General features: G+C 37.0%; 1 protein-coding gene across 1 annotated transcript in view; it reads left to right on the top strand.

Annotated features, from left to right (window-relative positions):
- The window catches only part of FBN2 (fibrillin 2), a 121,732-nt gene that overhangs the window by 93,386 nt on the left and 13,897 nt on the right, over positions 1-14,449 (top strand). Inside the window, 14 exon segments of the mRNA XM_030969525.1 lie at positions 2,380-2,448; positions 2,991-3,116; positions 3,877-4,002; positions 4,340-4,465; positions 5,752-5,868; positions 7,325-7,450; positions 7,748-7,867; positions 10,910-11,035; positions 11,622-11,774; positions 12,098-12,163; positions 12,414-12,539; positions 12,629-12,748; positions 13,316-13,438; positions 13,848-13,979. Coding sequence (XP_030825385.1) covers positions 2,380-2,448; positions 2,991-3,116; positions 3,877-4,002; positions 4,340-4,465; positions 5,752-5,868; positions 7,325-7,450; positions 7,748-7,867; positions 10,910-11,035; positions 11,622-11,774; positions 12,098-12,163; positions 12,414-12,539; positions 12,629-12,748; positions 13,316-13,438; positions 13,848-13,979 — 1,656 coding nt within the window.

Here is a 14,449-nt window from a genome sequence, read left to right as displayed (position 1 = left end):
GAATTCTTCCATGGTTTGGTAAATTGAGGAGTGCCTGATCTCAGTTTTTTCCCTGTTATGTGACAGATCTTTTTGTCCTAAAAATAGTATAGTTATAAATATATGGGGTTTTGAAATATTTTTAAAGTCACTGATGCAAAGCCAAGCTTCCAGAAGGTAAATCTCTGGCATGCTTTTATGTGGATATTTCGGCAATTTGTATAAAGACATTTTTCATACAATCCTTACCTAATTATATACCCTTTCTCTACACAATAAAGACTGGGGGAAAATGTGTGAAAAACTGAATTCACTGACATTTGTGAAACATGGAAGTAGCATAATAGAAATAAAGAGGTCCTGCAATCCTTGGAGGATCCTTCCCCATCCTCCCAGACCTGATGTGTTTTATTATGGAAGTAGGTGATCACACAGGTGGTGTCCTACTAGGACAGGGTAGTGAGCACAGGGCTCTGTTTTTGTCAGGTATATTTACTGACAGGCTTACTAACAGCAGTAAATGGCATAAACTCCTTGCAGAAAAGAGCTAAGTTGCTAAGCCTGAAATCTTACACATAAGTAGTATGTAAAATATATTAGTGTATTACATTATTATAGTAACATGTATTAAAAACATGTATCTCTGAAAGGGCAGTAAATTGCTGGATTGTAGAGCACTATGGTAGACAGCTCTGTAACCCTGTACCCTGCACTGCAAGAGAATAACCTGGGTGAACATTAAGCAGACATTAAAGAGTGGGACAGAAGAAAGTAGAAAATGCTCGTGTTCAGATGCACTGGATCCTGCTTGGCTTAGAGAAATGACCAAGTATGTCTGAATGTGGGAAAAAGATTTTTCCAAATATCATTCTGAGCAGTGCTTAACTAAATTTGCCAAAAATGGGGATGTTTGGTGTAAAGGAGGCAAGAATTATTAATTTATAATGGTAGATAAACTTTTCAGAATCGTGAGCTGCTGAGGAGCTGCCATTAAGATGTGGAAGACAAGAAACTCAAACTACAGCCAGTAAAGACTATACCTGCTACAGATTAAAGAGCATTACTTGCAAGAATACAGAAGGAGCTCTTTGTTTTTCATGTTTTGGTGCTACAATAATTTGTCAGCATTTCAAGTTTAGAGACAAATCAAGGCAGGCTCTATACTCTTCCTTCTCTTGGATAAAGAGGTTTCTGTAAGTCCTCAGCAGCACCAACAGTGGACCAAGCACTCATGGAGGTCTCCAGATATTACACTTCCAGAAACCCTTTGAATTTTATGTCAATCAGATGTTTTTGTAAATGTTACTCACTTTAATTGAAGGATATTTCACATTAGCCTAATGCCCTGAATGTAGAAATAACCTGCCACACACCTTGAAATGCTTCCTTGGCAGTAGTTTGGAAACTGAATATTGAAACATACTTTTTCTGGATAACTTGAATGCTGATAGGATCTAAAAAGGTGCTGAATAGTGGCTGCATGGTTATTGTTTGCAAACTGTTCATTCAAACTGGTTGTGTCTTCACACTGGAATTGCTTAATTTCTCTCAAACAAGTACAAATTCCTCTGGTAGTAGTATGCAGTTTTGACATGCTTATAGTTGTAGGCCTCTCATTTTTTATATTTCTTCCTAGATAAAAAATTATTGCTGTAAATGTGTAATAACTTTTTGCCTGGGGAGCACTGTTCTGCCACTAAAACCTCATCTGCAAAAATTAGTAGAATCCATGCTAGAAATTTTTCTTTGTATATTGCAAACCCACTCAATTTCAAACACCATTCCTAGAAAACTTGAGTTAATTTATTTTATACACCAAGCATTTCTCACTCTCCAAATGCAAAAGGAGGATATAGAAGGAGCATATTAAAAAAATGTGGGGCTTTTGGAGCATCTCTTTTTAAAGCACAGTCTCCATTCTGCTGAACAGTTCAGAGGAACTGATCTGCAGTAATTCCACAGAAAAGAAAATAGATAGTATTGTGAAAGAAGCACAGGTACTGCTAAATTACATTTACTTCTCAAATTTGAAAATGCTGCTGGAGATTCTGACTACAGACGCTTAGAAAACAGGATTAAACCTTAAGGAATTCTATTAAAAAAATGAACCAACCAAACAAAATAAAACTAAAACCTGATTGAATGACTGCATTCTCAAATCAGACATTTACTCACGTGCCAAAGTCTGCAAAGATTTAAGGAAAGTATGTTGCTATTTCAATTTGCATTAATTAATTAATTTTTGGCAGTCTGAATTTTCAGTACAAGCTGTACAAGAGGCAATTGCTCTCCTGAGTAGATTTGGCTTAAAACAGCTCTGGAGTAGCTGAGAAGACTGCAGGTAATTCTTGGGAGATTTATGCATTCCCTGAAAATGCATTGCTCTATATTTTGCTCTAGTTGATTTCAAGAGCCTATGTGGAAATATTCCTGGCTTCACTTTTGACATCCATACTGGAAAAGCTGTTGGTAAGTCTACAAGTTTCACCAGTCTTATTTTATCCTAAAATTGTTTTGCATAATGTTTTTGTGCCTGCATAATGTTAACTAAAATAAGCATTTCATATATTAAAGTTGTTAAATTTCATTTTGGAGTTTCAGTGGTGGCACAAATTGCGACCAATTTTTATGTAAAATGTTTCCTTCTTGTTTTTAACTTCTACATTTTGTTGTGGTATTTTGCTCACCTGCCACCATTCGAGTTCATGATTTTGAGTTTTAATCAGGAAGTTAAAAAGCTTTGCCTTCAAAAATACTGTGGGGCTTCTCTGCACATTTTTGAGTTTTGCATCTTGGCCAATATTTAGTGTAGCTCTGTTTTGATCACTTCCTGAACTTCACATGCCATTTTCTGTCATAATGGGCATATGTGTGGTTTTGTAACCTGTGTGTAATTTCTGTGGATTAAAGGGAACGTCTCAACTCAGTTTTGAACACAGTGAAAGTGAGAATCCTTGCAGTGTGTAAAGACATGATGAACTGTACTTAAAAGTAGCTCCTCTGCCTTTCAGACATTGATGAATGTAAGGAAATCCCAGGAATCTGTGCCAATGGAGTTTGCATCAATCAGATTGGCAGCTTCCGCTGTGAGTGCCCCACTGGATTCAGTTACAATGACCTGCTCCTGGTCTGTGAAGGTGATTTGAAATTTGGTTATTTTCTCCTTAACCCCCTTAAGCTTATCCTAAAGGGAAGGGGAACATTTAATTCATGTGGTTTTCAAAATCTGAGAGACAGACTTTTGTAGGGCTCAAGGTTATAAATCAGTTTAAGTGCTTGTCTTTATTATGGATGCACATGTGCCTAATAAAATTTGTAATTGTTTTCTGTAAAGCCTCTAAGTAGGCAGTCAATGCTTTTGTTTTGTTTTATTTTAGGGAGAAAATTTAATTCTCGTTCTTAGAATTTCTCAAAAAAAGTATCTTGGATTCTTTTTTTCCAACCTGTATCTCTTCTGCTACAGTTTTAGAGACAGACATACTCATGGAAGCTGATAAAGTTTTGCGTGTTGTAAAGCCAGTAGGAGATTTGTCATTTGTTCAAGAATTTTGTGCTAACGTGAGCAACCTAAAAAGTTGCAAACTGTGCCACTTACTCTTTCAGCTCAAAGGCAAAGAGGAAGTTTTTTTTAATACAAAAATTTCTTTAGGCAGATGTTGCAGATTTCCAAAGTGACTTTGATGCGTGGTAAGTTGGATTTGTGGGATCCTCTTTCATCCAAAGGATGACATGGGTGAATGGTGTTGATTTTGCTTTTTGTGTGCATTCCCAGCGCGCAGGGCTGGAGGTCAGGCTGCTTGAGCTTTATGTAGGACTGAGGTTTCCTCTTCCACAGACAGACGGTGAGTAAATCTGAGGCAGGAGTGGTTTCTGATGCCTGAACTCTTGGTTTTTCAGATATTGATGAGTGCAGCAATGGGGACAACCTCTGCCAGAGAAATGCTGACTGTATCAACAGCCCTGGGAGCTACCGCTGTGAATGTGCTGCTGGCTTTAAACTGTCACCCAATGGTGCCTGCATTGGTAAGAAATCAGATGACTTTTATTTGCTGTTACCTTGTGCATTCTGCTGTTTTGCTTTATAGCCACATTTCTCAGTAAAAACAAAGAAAAAGATAGAGTGACATTTTTAAAGGACATTTTCTAGGTATCAGCCAAATCCTGAGAGTAGTTTTATCCTCAAGGTGTGTCGGCAAGCACTTCCCGTAAAATGAAGTTCTCTTACAATTCAGATTTGCTTACAGATAATTTTGAATCTGGTTTCAATCATAACAGCGTATTGTAAAAACATTATTTGTGTAAAACGAGGATATAATGGAGGTCAACAGCTAGCACCATCTGTTTTGTGTTTTTGTTATAGATCGCAATGAATGTCTGGAAATTCCTAACGTTTGCAGTCATGGCTTGTGTGTGGACATGCAGGGAAGCTACCAGTGCATATGTCACAATGGCTTCAAGGCATCTCAAGATCAGACTATGTGCATGGGTATGGAGAGAAAATACTTTGCTGTGTGTGATTGTTTTTGGCTGTCCCACCCTTTGCAGCAGGGAAGATGAGTCTGATTTTTTCAGTAGGTTATACTGACATTAAAAAACTGATTCAGGCATTTCTGGGGTATTTTTTTGTGAATAAAGTCTGTGAAGTTGTCCTTGGAGGGGAAAAATTAATTTGAGAAAAAAACAGAACAAAACAATGTGTTCTGAGATAGCTCCATGTTACCGAAGAAATATTTCCACAGAAATACATCATAGTGGCTTATTCAACGGAGAGTTTTATAGGATGTATCACAGAGTGGTAGAGCTTGGAGCTAAAACCACACATTTTCCAATGATTTAAATCTATTGAGTTCATTTAAAAAAACAGAATCCTCCTTTTAATGTAACATTATACTCATTTCATGTGAAATCGATGACATGATAGAGATGATACAAGAAATAAGATTGAAGAGTAAGAATGTTCCTGTTCTTTTAGTTCATAATCTTAGTTCTTAATCTGTTTAGTTCTACAGGGTTTTAAAATGAAAAGGTGATGCATTTCAACTTTAAACAGATATTTAAAACCTATTCATGTTGTAATACGTATTCATATTTGCCTAGAGTCTACTTGTATTTAAACTAAATCACATTTGTCAGACGGTCAGAGGAGGATATTTGGAAAAGTGACCTGATTTGACAATGCAAAATTTTGAAGAACTAGCAGGACAAAATCTCAATAGCTTCCAGATCCTCATGAAACTCCAGAAATTACTGTAACACACAGGAGACATTGAACTTTAGTGCCTTTTAAAATGGATGTTTGCAAAAGTTTTTAAGCAGTCTTTCTAATTCTGAATGTGATATTGATACTTAAATAAATGGAATTATATTTTCAACAGCTTTTCATGGGCTCTGAGGTACAATATGTACATAACAATTGATCATTTCAGGGCTGTGATGCCTAATCCTTTGTACTCAATCTTGATCACTTGTTTATGCTAAAGAAATTAAGAAATGTTAGTATGGAAAACAAAGAGATGAAATGCCTTTGGATAATTGCACATATGCATTTAGTTTTACATGTAGCAGTTCCTTTTATTTTAAAATACACGCAAAATTACATCATGTCATGTTTTTCTCTGTGTACTGAGAAGCTGCAAAAATCTGTAGCATGAACACAAAATGTGACAGATTAAACTAGGGACCAAAGTTTAGGATACTGCAGTTGTGCACAGCCAACACATCACCCATACCTGGGAAAACCAGTTCCCACCTGCAATTTGTCTCTCCTTGCAGATGTTGATGAGTGTGAACAGTATCCATGTGGAAATGGAACATGCAAGAACACAGTTGGATCATACAACTGCCTGTGTTATCCAGGATTTGAGTTAACTCGTAATAATGACTGTGTGGGTAAGAGACCTAATCCAAGCTCTTATGTTCATTGCTGCTGGCTTGGCATGCCAAGGAGGACAGTGTGTAGTTAAAAAGAAGAGATGCCAGGGTGTGAATAAAGTTAATTGAGTGCAGTAGCTTCTGCTGTTACCAGCCCTAGAGATTAATCCTTTCTGTCATGTCTTAAACTAATTAAAAGTGTTTTTTAATTACAGACAATTGAACTAATATAATATTATCCTAAATATCTGGACTGCTGGGGCAACTTTCAGTTCACTGAAGTTTTAATGCATCTCTGAACTCATCTAGACTACCTTGGTATTTACAGCACATCTCTGGCTACAGGCACAGTCCACAGGAACCTCTTGTTCTATCCCACCACCAGTGCTGCCTCATAAATTTAAAACAATTCCTTTATTTCACTGTTTTGCTTGACTCTTGCACAGGGTGAGAAAGAAGACCAGCAGTAAGAAAGCCAGGACCGCTGGTCTGTAACCTGCCAGATCTGCTCTCCTAAAATGAGCAAAATCATGCAGAGCTGACACAGGCATTGCTATTTCACATTCATAAAGTACAGGATACCAAAATATCTGATGCATTTGGACTGCTTTGATTCCTGGGTTCTTGTGATAAAGCAACCAACACCTTCCTGGACTGAGAAACAGACTCTGTAAACCTGGAAATCTCCTTTGTGCAGAGCAGAAGCAAAGAAAAGAGGGAGGCTTTACACTCCTTCCTGCTGCAGAAGGAAGACACAGCAAAGTCTCCAGTTTCAGGAAAGAAATAATACATCTTTTAAAAGCATTTTAAATCCTCTTCTTGTCCAGGAAAGAAGCAATTAGAGTAACAAGAATGTGCTGCAAAGTACAAGTCTTTCTCACAGCTTGATGCTTATGCAAGATCCTTTTCATTTATTCTTCCTCATCCATATTTTCTCCTTATGCAGTGCTCCTTTAAGTCTGCATTACTAAAGTAACCCTGCAAAATAACAAGGATTTTAAAAAATCATTTTCAGAACTGCTACTAAGGAGAAAATCATGCTGTGGAAAGCAAATAACATAGTCCAAAACTTGAGATTAGCAGGGACAGGTTTTTAGGAGGAAACTCAAGTGCATATGGATCCAGATAAAATCCAGAACATTCCATGTAACATTTTCTCCTCTGTTGGTAGGCTTGGTGTCATGCAGTCCCTTAGTAGCAATTTAATATCTCCAGATATTCAGGTAATGCTAGAAGCCTGGAAATTGTAATACCCTATTTAAAAAAGTGTGGTTTAATTAGAATGTGCATCTGAATGCTCAAGTGACAGTTGCTTTCCTCTGGCTGATTTCTTGTTGCTACAAAATGCACTTTTTCCACAGAAATACTAAGCATTGAAACTTGAGTGTGTTCATAACATACTGTATGTAGTATGCTGGGACTCAACTCTCAATTCTTGGTTTCAATTTTGAAATTTTTAATTTTTTTTTATCAGATATTGATGAGTGCAGTTCCTTTGGTCAGGTGTGCAGGAATGGACGGTGTTTCAATGAAATTGGTTCTTTCAAGTGTTTGTGTAATGAAGGATATGAGCTTACTCTGGATGGCAAGAATTGTGTTGGTAAGTATGAAACCACATGATGTTCAAGTACTGGTGAGCTGAAATAAACTTAAATAAGCTGAAATTAGCTGAATAGCTCCCATGCAGAGGGAAGCAACACAGTCTGAATATCTAAATATCAAAAGAGAATGATGGTGACTTAAATGAAAACAGATTTTTAAATAGTTTTTGGTCTTCAAACAATTATTTGCCTTAGAAAAAGAAAATTAGTACAGAACCCTTCATTGTTTTTCATGTTTTGTTACCATAATAATTACAATATTCTAAACCTTTCTTGATTTCCTCCATTCCCCAAAGATACCAACGAGTGTGTGGCACTGCCTGGCTCGTGCTCTCCTGGTACCTGCCAGAATTTGGAAGGCTCATTCAGGTGTATCTGTCCACCAGGATACGAAGTAAAAAGTGAAAGTTGTATTGGTAAGGCAAGTTCTAACTGTTGCTCCTGAACAATTTAGGAATCTGCATGTGGTTCTAATTGGGTGGAAAGCAGTTGTACACCCTAATGGTTGTCAATGTTTCCTGACTTTAAGGTGACAGGGAATAGGTATGAAAAGTCTTCAGGAAGAGATTTTAAAAAGGAAGGCAGGAGAATCTTTTGTACTGTATAGTACTCTATTTTGAACATTGATGTCTTCATTAATGCAAAGAAAAATACTTTTAAAAAAAGAATTATTTTATCTTTTAGTGACTTTTGAAAAAATATAATTCATGTAAGAGGTGTTCTCACTGTATTTATGTAATTTTTACAGAAGGTAATTATTGGCAACTAATGCATAAACTAGGCATTTGGTTTCTGAGGGAAGTGAAGTATAAAAGTCTTGATAAAATTATGGTGCTTATAGGAACAATCAGTTAAGTCAGTTTCTTCTAACAATAGTTCTCTGATTTCAATGTTATTATTTATATAATGTCTCTAAATTGCTGAGATTCCCAGGAGGAGAAGGAGGATACAGCAGACCAGTCATCAATTTTTATGTTCTAGCTTGTTCATACAGGTCTCACTTAAAGCCTTGAATGCCATTCAAGAGCTGAATGTCACACACTGAACTAAGATTTGCTGTGGCAGAGAGCAAGAAATAAATCCAAATTACAAGTTGCTTTTCCAACAAAGCATGGGATACTGTGAATTTATTGGGCATTTAAGATTTGACTTACTGCCACCTAATCTGTGTGGCTGCAGGAACAGGAACCATTTTGAACTTTCTGTCTGGAGCAACAGAATTTATTTTTCTAAGCCCCAGAGTTCTCTCAGCCACTTGTATCATGCCACCAATATTTAGTTTGCCTGCCAACTTCATGATTTCTTTTGGCAGCTGCCGGCTCCATATTAGCAGTTATGTTTGAGGTGAATTCAAATCACCTACAGTTCTAAAGTCATGAATATAAAATAAAGGAAGCTTTTGGTTTCCAAGGAATGTTACTGTTTATGGCCACTTTAGTACCTTCTCAGAATCTATGTTTTGGAGAACATCAGTGACTGCCAGACAGATTTTTGCCCAAATTGAATGAAAGCGGCTTGCTTGCATTCTTTTGTCATTCTGCCACGTGTCCAGAAAATCTGAAGCTAGATCTCCTAGGAAATGCCAGATTATCACATGTGATTGCACTAAAACTTAGATTAATATTTTGACAGGCCTTGCAGCAGATGTTACCCATTACTCTCCATTGATGTTGCATGCAAACAGCTTTATGAGAATCCATTACCGCTGTCTGTGATGTGGAGGTTGGCAGTGGCTGATTGCTTTGTGAGCTCAGGGTGATTATATGCAGAAAAAAACAGAACTGGGGCCACAGAAAAATTCTTAGCTTTCACCTACCCATGTGATATATTCCCTTCCATTTTAAAGGAATAAAGGGGAAAGGACTTGTTTACTTCCACAGTCTGGCTAGTCACCTCTCCATCGTGGCCACAGAAACAGCCTTAGCAACCCCAAGCCATTCTTGCAGTAATAATGAGCACTTCAAAAGAGCAATTTTCCTGTGCAGCTGAATTGCTGAGCTTTGTGTATTAACAGCTATCACAGCAACTGGGAAATTATTTACTGTTCTCTCTGAAATAAGCTGATTTAGAATGCCTCACACAGAAAGTAATCTGGGAAGCTACTGCAGAGTTCAGCCAAATGCCAGATTGTGCTGCAGTGGTTTGCTCAATTTCTGAAAGTGGGACTCAAGGTAGTATTTCTCAGAAGTTACATCATAGAATCTACTCCACCTGATTTCTTCCTTCACTCCACTTACATTTTCCAAATAATGAAGATTGTATTTCCATTATTTTCTTAGCTGGGCAATTTTCTAAAATTTGATACAGCAGAGAATTCAGTAAATATGGGCAAAAATGGCACTACAAATTTCAGTATTCAACATCCATGGAGTTAATTTTCATGGAGAGAGCCTTGTTCCTGCCTATACTTTGGTCAAGTTCAGTGTGGCTTTTATTGTAGAATACTTATATAGCCACAGGCTTCTCTGATGTTTCTTCCAGTATTCCTTAATGAAAGACTCAAAAAGCCTTATACTTTGAAGATTATTAAAATACGTCTCATAATTTATCAGATTATAATTACCTTTAAAAATTACCTTAGCAAGGCAGCTTATGTATGACTTTAGTATTTGCAGAATAGGATAAGTCAAAATATAGTTTTGAATAATAGATATGAGAAATTGTCTCTTTAATATATTATTTTCTTGCTTTGCCTGTTGTCTGTACAGTGAGGGATGTACACCTGATGCTGTTTGAGCTGCACAATTTTACAGGCACTTAGAGATTTACACTAAATACTAATATTTGGCTTATGCCTTTGATAATTATTTAATATAATATTTAATGATATACTGTTATTAAAAAATAAATCTTAACTGTCTTCTTTCAGTAATAGTAATATATTATAGATTATTCAATAGAACAGGAATACATTTTAAATAACACAATGAGAGTGGCAGTTAAAGACTGCTAAATATAAATCTGGGCATGTAAATACAAGTAAAGGTGTCACTCTACTAATAACTAGCTATAGTTTCAGTCCCAGAATCTGACAGGAAGCATGAAAAAAGTATACCTTTACTTTAAAAGAACTCCCAACGTACTGATTTTAAAAAATAATCTTTGGATGTTTTATGGATACATTTTTGTTTACAGAAAAGTATTGTTCCTATGGGAAATACATTCTGAAAGCATTTGTTTAATGTTTATATTTTGAGTATAATGAAAAGCAGAGAATGGTGTTTGGAAAAGAAGGCGCATGCCAGTGAGAAACTCTGATATTGAAAAAAAGAGAGAGTGTTTAAGCACATCAGTGAGAAACTCTGATATGAAGGAGTCAGTGAAACCTACAGCTTTTAACTCTTGGTCATTTTATTGGAAGCTGCTTCAGTTAAATCAATCAGTAAAAAACAATCTTCCTTGACCACGGGGTTCACAGCAAGTGAGGTTGTTGTGAAGGTTTCTCTGTTGCTTTACAGATATTAATGAGTGCAACGAGGATCCCAACATCTGCCTCTTCGGGTCCTGCACCAACACCCCGGGAGGTTTCCAGTGCATCTGTCCCACAGGTTTTGTGTTGTCTGATAACGGGCGGAGGTGCTTTGGTGAGTTCATGGATAAGGAATGTAATAACTCAGTCTAAAAGATTACAGATACTCTGTGGAAACCCCTCCCAGTTTATATCTTTACGAGGATTGCTAAGTGATTTTTTTGAAAGTATGAAAAATACAGGTCTTGCATTATTTCTCTCAGGGCAGACAGTCATCTGTTGTGGTGTTGTGAGGGTCCCCAGGATGAGGTGAGAGATGAGAATCTGACTCCAAGTTCTCAGAAGGCTGATTTATTATTTTATGATATTATATTAAAAGAAAATTATACTAAAACTATACTAAAGAAAGGTAAAGGAGACGTCAGAAGGCTAAAACAAGGATGAATAATAAAAACCCGTGACAGATTCAGAGTCCAACACAGCTGGCTGTGATTGGCCATTAATTAAATACAATTCACATGCTGGGTAAACAATTCTCCAAATCTTGTTCCATAGAAGCAAAACAGGGAGAAGCTGAAGCTTCCCAGCTTCCCAGGACAAGCAATCCTGCGAAGGAATTTTTCAGAAAATATCACAGTGACAGTCATCATCTGATTTGGGAGAAGGTTCTATCTCTGCCTAACTGTGTTTTCGTCTCCTAGATACTCGTCAGAGCTTCTGTTTCACCAACTTTGAGAATGGGAAGTGCTCTGTGCCAAAGGCTTTCAACACCACAAAGGCCAAGTGTTGCTGCAGTAAAATGCCAGGAGAAGGATGGGGTGATCCTTGTGAGCTCTGTCCAAAGGAAGAGGAAGGTACACATTTAGAGTTTAAAATTTGTTGCTGGGGGAAAAGGAGGAGCACATTGGTGTTGGACTTTTTGTTCATTAGAAAGAGAGATCTTTCTGGCATTTGCTCTCGGTGGCTTTTTCTAGAATGATTTTTCAAGTCAGCAAAAGGAGTAAAATTAAATGTAAGAAACCACAGACAAAGAAAAACGCTTATTTCTTGGTTTTGCCCTGTAGAGACCTGAACTTTGGTCCTTTTTGGATTACTTCCTTTTTGGATAACTTTAACCATTTGTCATGATTCTGTCTCTCACTTGCTCTGTTTCTTTAAAGAAAATGTATCTCTACAGTTGCTTTTCAGGATCTGTGCCCATATGGTCATGGAACTATTCCTGGAATTGATGATACACGTGAAGGTAGCTACTCTTCTAAATATAAAAAGTAATATTAATACCTAAAACTATACTTGGATATTATAGCATGTGACAGTTTATTCCTCACAGCTCCTGGTGACAAGAGGCTGATCTGTAAAATATGTTAAAAGAACACTTCTGGAAGAGCGTGGCTCAAGACAAACATAATAGGGTGCTTAAGTTTTTTAGAATGCTTTTTTTGAGACTTGAAGTGCATCAGCTGAGTGGCTGTTAATATCTTCCTGCTTTTTAGATGTTAATGAATGTCTTGAAAGCCCAGGGATTTGCTCCAATGGTCACTGCATCAACACTGATGGATCCTTCCGCTGCGAGTGCCCCATGGGGTACAACTTGGATTTCACAGGGGTGCATTGCATAGGTGGGTGCAGTTATAGGAATTGGAGCTCTTGAATTTAAAGCACAAGTTGTCCCAGTTCTCTTCACTCTGCATTCGTTCATTATGAACAGATACAGATGAATGTTCCATTGGCAACCCCTGTGGAAACGGAACGTGCTCCAATGTGGTTGGCAGCTTTGAGTGCAGCTGTCACGAAGGATTTGAGCCAGGCCCAATGATGAATTGTGAAGGTAAACTGTCCTCTTCATTTTTTTTTTCCTTTGGCTTTTGTCCAGCTTTTGTCAGCATTCAAATTACTTCATTAGCCATGTTTTTCATGCTGTAATAACACAGGGGAAAAAAAAGTTTCTGTGCTTTGAAATATGTCATTGGAAAAGAAATCCAAATTACTTTAAGCAGAACTTTGAGTTTATCACAGGACTTTCCCTCACTCAATGGGAATGCCCCACGTGAGGCATTCTCAAAAATGTTGTATTTTATGAGTCATAATTAGTTTGCTTTCTGCAGCTGACATTTCTCATCACACAGAAGTACATTAAATATGAGCATATAGTAAAAATCTGAAATAGGCCTGCCCTAACTTGCCATACTAAGCTCAAGTAGTTCTATGTATATACACTATGCCATTATTCTTAAGCAGAGCATTGTTGAATTCTCTCAGGTTACTCAAAAGCTAATGGTTTGAATTAACTCTCTGATAATTTTAGCTGAAAAGAGAAACATAGGTGTAATGAAACATTCTTGGTGATTATTTTGAAACATGGTAGAGAATGCCTGTTTTGTTTCTCTCTGCTCAGATATCAATGAGTGTGCTCAGAACCCCCTGCTGTGTGCTTTTCGTTGTATCAACACTTACGGTTTCTATGAGTGCACCTGCCCAGTGGGATATGAGCTAAGGGAAGACCAAAAGATGTGCAAAGGTAATGACTGATGTATAAACTTCTCCCCACCTTCCATCACCAGCACATAATCCAGATATTTCTGTGCATCTTGTGCTCATCCTCTCCAGTGGAATGTAGCCAACAGCCCAGCAGGCAATGATTTGCTTTTTCAGAACTCAGAAAAATGCAATATTTAGTGTTTTTGTCATCAGCTGTTACCCTTGATGGGGGCTGCAAAGCCAAGAGTGTCACAGTGGTGAATTTCATTTTTAACATGACAAGATGAACACAGCTCATGAGGATCAAGATAACTGCATATAATCATAGATTTTGGGCTTTTCCTTCAGTGCTTTTACTTAGGGAAGCCTGTACATCCTTTCCATTGAAGTTGTCTTCAGGAACTGAAGCTACTGGAAGAAAGTTCAAACACAAAATGTTTTTTTCCCAGATCTAGATGAGTGTGCTGAAGGTCTCCATGACTGTGAATCAAGAGGCATGATTTGCAAAAATCTGATTGGTACCTTCGTGTGCATTTGTCCTCCTGGGATGACCCAGAGACCTGATGGAGAAGGATGCACAGGTAAAGCTTAGAAGGGGAAGGAGGCATCTAATGGAATATACAAAAGCAAAAAAAAAAAATTTTATATATGTATATATATACGTACATGTATATACACATTTACATATAAATGTATATTTTTTCTGATTTTATATATATAATTTTTTCTGATTATATATATATGTACATATATGTTTTTTCTGATTTTATATATATGAAATCAGAAAATAACAATTCATGAAGGACACCTAAGATATCTAATGATACCAAGCAACTCAAACTTTCTGTTTTGTTTCAGTGTGAGTTCTAACTGACTAATAAGAATAAAAACTTCATTACTGTAAAGCTAAATCCAGACGTTTTTTAGACAGTTGTTACACCTAAAAAATTAATTTGCCAAAAAAATGAGACCTCAGTTTATGGGTAGGAAGCAAGATTTTCCTAAATAAAAAGCAACATTTTCTTTAGCATGAGTATAAATAATGTGTCAC

The sequence above is a fragment of the Camarhynchus parvulus genome, chromosome Z (genome assembly GCF_901933205.1).
Source record: "Camarhynchus parvulus chromosome Z, STF_HiC, whole genome shotgun sequence".
Lineage (NCBI taxonomy): Eukaryota > Metazoa > Chordata > Aves > Passeriformes > Thraupidae > Camarhynchus > Camarhynchus parvulus.
The sequence above is the reverse complement of the archived record's forward strand: the minus strand, read 5'-3'. Positions and strand labels throughout refer to the sequence as shown.